This window comes from Elephantulus edwardii, unplaced genomic scaffold, assembly GCF_000299155.1.
Source record: "Elephantulus edwardii isolate Elephantulus edwardi_28Jun2011 unplaced genomic scaffold, EleEdw1.0 scaffold00082, whole genome shotgun sequence".
In the NCBI taxonomy this organism is placed as follows: Eukaryota; Metazoa; Chordata; class Mammalia; order Macroscelidea; family Macroscelididae; genus Elephantulus; species Elephantulus edwardii.
This window is the reverse complement of record NW_006399832.1, coordinates 11,270,096-11,275,777: the sequence shown is the minus strand read 5'-3', so window position 1 is coordinate 11,275,777 and position 5,682 is coordinate 11,270,096. Positions and strand designations below refer to the sequence as shown.

Sequence of the window (5,682 nt, the reverse complement as noted above, 5' to 3'; positions counted from 1 at the left end):
TACCCGCCTTTTCCGCCCTGAGCCCGGAAGGGTGATGTGGCTGGGGCTTCGCCGGCCTCACTATGGTAAGAAATGAGGGTTCGGGGTTGTCTTTGAACTAAGGAGGGATTAAGCTGAGGCTGAGGGTGGAGAGTAGGCTGAGTTCATTGGGTGCATGCGCCAGGGACCCCCCCTCATTGACTTTTCTCTCTTGGGACCTTGATACAAGCCCTAGAGCCATGTGGTCCCTTGCACGTCCAGCCATGGAATCTGAGCTTCAGGTTCAAGTAATATGCTGGGGTCACTTAGCCCGGCCACTCTCGGGCAAGAAGAGATGTTCTGATTTTTTTAAAGAAATGTACTGATTTGATTTAAACTGCCAACCTTGCAGATTCTGTCCATTGATCCTTTTAATCATTCTAGTGTACTTACTGTTTTCTTGAATCAGTGGTCTTTTCAAGTTTTCTCCTCCCACCCCATTCTCCTGTCCTTACAGATACAAACTGTAAATCCTAATGATTTGACTCTCTGTAGAAGTGGTTTTCTAGGAACTTGCTGTACTTAAAGAGTGGTTGCATTCGCTTCTGTCCCTCTTCTGTAGCTCTTACACCCTACAAAACACTGAGATTGTGGGTCTCTAATTGTGTGCCTTTGAGAATTTCTTGGATAGTGTAGCATCAGAAAAGCTTGAACTGTAAATCACGAAAGGTGACTTATATCTCCAGGCTGAAGGGGTAAAAGAAAGACTTAAGCTTAGCTTGAGAACAAGTGTAAAAACTGATGGTGGTGGTGGTTATGTGCCTTTGATTAAGACCAACTCATAGCTTACCCTTCTATCAGCTTTTCAGGGATTGTAAAGGGTAAGGGAAAAGATTGTCTTTCTTGCACATAGCAGTGGGTAGACTTGAACCTTTGGGTTGGCAGTACAACTCCTTATCACTGAAAGTCACCAGAGTTCTTGAGGAGTTGGTAATAATGGTAAAATAAGCCAAATAGGTGTCTAACAAGCCTAATAACTTTGCTATGATAAATGCCAGCTGCCTTGGGGTAAATTTATGATATCCTTGGGTCAAGAATGCATATCTGCATATTCTGGGTCAGAGAAGCATGTTTTCAAAAATCGTTAAAACACCCTAGCATCCTCCACCCACCGATTTGGGGTGGGGGAAAGTAAAGTAATCTCATCACAAGAGTCTCCAAGCAGATCTTCAGAGGCTGTAAATCACAAGGAAGGATATGACCTATCTTTCTCCCCTTGAGCAATTGGTGGATTTGAACTATCTGACTTAGCATTGACAGAGCATCTGTTTACCCACTGGACCAACAGAGGACTCTTACATTGGTGAAAAGTTGTTAAGCCGGTTTCCAAAAGTTGGTGCAGACCCCACACTGTGTAAAACATTCATACATTGGGCTCAAAGCCTCACTAATTTTAACCTGCTTAGTGCTGAGTACTTTGCTTTAAAAGTGGGACATAAATTCCATCCTCTTTCATAGAGAAATTTACCACCTGCTAGAGGAAATGGTCTCTGTCCAAGGCAATTAACCTCTATATCACTCTCTTCCCCCCCCCCCCACGTCCTTATTAGCTTTCTGTTACTTAAATTAGAAAATGTTTTCAGCTTGGAAGAAGCAGAGATTTTTTTTTTAGGCTTAATTCTAGACTCATCTTGTTGAGATCTAAATTCTATTATTCATAGTACAAGAGAAAGATGCACTTCTGTTTATTTTCACTATCTGTTATCATTTGTGCTAGATTTTTACCTAGCACATGACGAGCTCTGTGTTCAAGAATAGTAGAATTGAAACAGCTTCAAAGCTCCTGACAACTTTGGAGTAGATATAGGTGAATGAAAAGGGACACAGACTGATTTGTTTAGAATCTAATTTGCAGTGAATCAGAACTCAATTTAACCTTCACATGCCAATAGAAATCATGCTGTTAGAAGAAGCAAAGTAGCTTAAGTGTAAAATATGTCTTAGGTGTTGTTCTCTAGTAGAGAACATACCAATCGGATACAAATACATGGTGGAAACAACTGCCAGTAACAGTGTTTTTCTGTCTATTCTTGTGAACTTGGAATGTCAGCATTTTAGAAAAAGTGTGTTGTCGTTGAATAGCTACCATAGTAAGGCTTCAAAGATAAATCAACAGTTTAATAATGAATAAAGTGTGACATAAAGTGACCCAAAGGACAAGTGTAGGGTTTTGAAGGATGTAAATCTTTTACAGAAGCAGACTGCCACATTTTTCCCATGGAGTGGTTGGTGGTTGATTAACAAATGCCTAATCACTGCATGACCAGGTCTCCTCCAAATACTGTTTATTGCATGAGTAAGAGTCTGGGGTTGCAGAAATTAATAAAGCTTAGCTGTTCCCTTTAAAGTCTTGACAATTCAGTGTGTAAAATGATCACGTAAGTTTTTTTGTGTTGTATACCATAGCACTTGCTGTGGAAGGTCAGGGACTGCAGTCTTCAGTATGGTTTGAGACTCAGTATCAAGAAAACAAAGATCCTCACCACTTGGCTGATTGGCAGTGTCATAAAGGACGGTGAAGAGATTGAAATTATTCACAGTTTTGGTTTGCTTGGATACACAGTCAACACTCTTGGCACCAGCAGCCAGGAAATTAAAACACGTATTGCGATGGGAAAGTCTGCGGTTAGAGACCTCTCTAAAGTGCTGAAGTGCAATGATGTCAGTCTGGAGACTAAGGTGCGCCTGATACATGCCATGGTCTTTGCAGTCACTTGCTATGCATCAGAGAGCTGGACAATGACTAGGGATGATAGAAGGAGAATTGATGCCTTTGAGCTGTGGTGTTGGAGAACAGTCTTGAATATACCATGGTCTGCTAGGAATATGAATAGGTTTGTCTTGGAAAGGGTGAAGCCAGGCTGCTCCTTAGAGGCAAGGATTCTGAAGCTTCATCTGACATACTTTGGTTATGTTGTAAGGAGGGACTAGTCCTTGGAGAGGGATGTCATGCTTGGGAGGGTGGAGGGACAGTGCAGGAGAGAAAGACCCTTGATGAGATGGATTGATTTAGTGACTTGGGTAATAACGGGGACAGGTGTGTTGGAGATGGTGAGATTGGCACAGGATGGGGCAGAGTTTAAGGCAGTTGTACATAGGTTCGCTATGAATCACAGGTGACTTGACAGCACATAACAACAACAACATACCATATCACATTCTAGTATGTCAGGAAGTATGAAGATGGCACAGGAAAGGACAGGGTTCAAATCTGTTTTTTCATTGGGTCTCTGCATTATACTCGATTTGATGGCACTTATCAGCAACATACGCCACTAGGCATGTTACAGAAATTTATAATTGTCATCATTCCACAGGAAGTTCAAGAAGAAAAGCAAAGTTAGAGTGTTGGTTAAAATGGCAATAGCTTGGATTCACCATTGCTATCAATGAAAATAGGACCATAATAGACAGGCAAATAATGCTTAGTTACACAGTCAGAAGCCAGAGAACACCTGTGAAGGAAGAAGCAAGGATCACCTACCTAGCATGGGGTCCTATCAAGCCATTGATTTTAAAATGGCAAGCCTACAGATTATTAAAAGCATAGACTTCTGTTTCAACCACATAGTTTGTGGTGGTTTGTTACAGTAGTCCTGGAAAACTAAAACAAGGTCAGAGTCCCTTTATTGATAGCAAGTTTTGTGTGCCCTTGGTGTTTCTGAATCTTTTTCCTTATCCTATATCAGGGACACAAGCATAAAGCTTTCACTATGTCTTTCTTACAGTTTTAGTACTGCCCTTGCCTCCTACTTATCTCTGTGCTATCTGTAAAATAACATCAGAATCACTCAACACAAAAAGTTTAAGCAGTTGCAGATAAACTTGACAATGAGATGAAATGACTACAATGTCTACTATCCTCTTTCCTGTAGGGCAGAGGACTGATAGTTCTAAACTCCACTTTATTTATATCTTTAAGTTCTTACACAGAAAGTATATGTAGAGAAGATCCAAAGTTTTCCAGATGTTACTGCTGAGATCAAATAATCACTTATATCAGCACCTTTATTTTACAACTGAGATTTTACTGTTAAATATTGTTAGATGCTGTCAAGTATGACACAGCCATGACCCTGTGAGCAACAGATGTGAACGCTGTCCTAGTCTGTGTCATCCTCATGATTTTTATTTTATTTTTTATTTTTTACATACCTGAACCCATTGCTGCACTATGGGATCAATCCATCTGGTTGAGGGTCTTTCACCTCCTACTTTCCAAGTATGATATCCCTTTCCAAGGCATAATCTCTTCTAACAACATGCCCCAAATATGTGAGATGTAGCTTTGTCATCATTGTGTCCAAGAAGTGGTATGGCTGCACTTTATCCAAGATGTATCTGATTGTTCTTTTGGCTGTCCATGGGACAGTCAGTACTTTTCAACCCCACAGCTCAAAGGCATAAATTCTTCAATCTTTATTTGTTGACCAGCACTCAGATATATAACAAATGATTGAAAAGACCTTAATCATAAACACTTTAGTCTTCAAACCAAAATAAGACACCATTACTCTTCAGGACTTTAGAGAGGTCCTGAAAGCAGATATACATACAGTACATTTCTTAATCTCCTGACAGTTGGTACCAAGGATGTTGATTGTGTATCCAAGTAAGATGACAGTGTTGACAATTTCCATCATTTTGCCATTTATAATGATGTTGCTTATTGTACTAGTGATGAGAATTTTTATTTCCTTGATGTTGAGATGTAATCTATATTGAAGGCTGCAGTCTTTCACTTTCTGTCACAAGTGCTTCCAGTCTCCCTCATTTCCATCATTAAGGTTGTGTCATCTGCATAATGTATGTTGTTGCTGAGTCTTCCTCCTGTCCTGATACCACATTCGTCATAGAGTCCAGCTTCTCAAATTATTTGCTCAGCATACAAGTTAAATAGGAATGGAGAAAGGATACAACCCTGATACACACCTTTCTTAATTTCAGACCATGCAATGTTCCCTTGCTCTGTTCAGACAACAGCTTCTTGGTCTAGGTATGTTTTTCATCAACACAATTGTCCTCAGTGTTAGCCACAGCTAATTGTGATCCACACAGTCACTTGTTTTTGTATAGTCAGTAAAGCATAAATAGACACTCTTCTGGTATTCTCTGCTTTTAGCCAGGATCCATCTGACATCAGCAAGGATATCCCTGGTACCACAACATCTTCTAAAACCAGCTTGAACTTCTGGCAGTTCTAGTCTTTTTTGCATGGTCTTTAATAACATTTTGCTTTCGGGGGAGCTCTGGTGGCCTAGTGGCAAGAAGCTGCACTGCAATCCCAGAGGTATGTGGTTTGAATCCACCAGATGCTTTGCTGGAGAAGGAAGGGCAATCTCCTCCTGTACCAGTCACATCTAATTTGATGGTAGACACACAAAATAGTAAAATAACATTTTGCTTTCATGTGATAATGATGATATTGTTAGATAATTTAGGCATTCTGTTGGTTCATCTTTCTTATAAAATGGAACAGAGCTGAATCTCTCCCTGTCAATTATCCAGGCAGCCGCCTTCCAGATTTTTCAACATGTTGTTGTTGTTTGTTGTTATGTGCCCTCGAGTCGCCTGCGACTCATAGCAACCCTATGTACAACAGCCCTAAACTCTGCTCTGTCCTGTGCCAATCGCACTGTCTCTGACACTCCCATCCCAATTATC

The 5,682-nt window shown here is 40.5% G+C and overlaps 1 protein-coding gene across 1 annotated transcript in view; it reads left to right on the top strand.

Annotated features, from left to right (window-relative positions):
* Positions 1 to 218: 218 nt before the first annotated feature.
* Positions 219 to 5,682, top strand: part of TMEM167A (transmembrane protein 167A) — a 34,731-nt gene continuing 29,267 nt past the window's right edge. The window contains exon 1 of the mRNA XM_006889891.1: positions 219 to 266. Coding sequence (XP_006889953.1) covers positions 219 to 266 — 48 coding nt within the window. The remainder of the gene's footprint in view (positions 267 to 5,682) is intronic.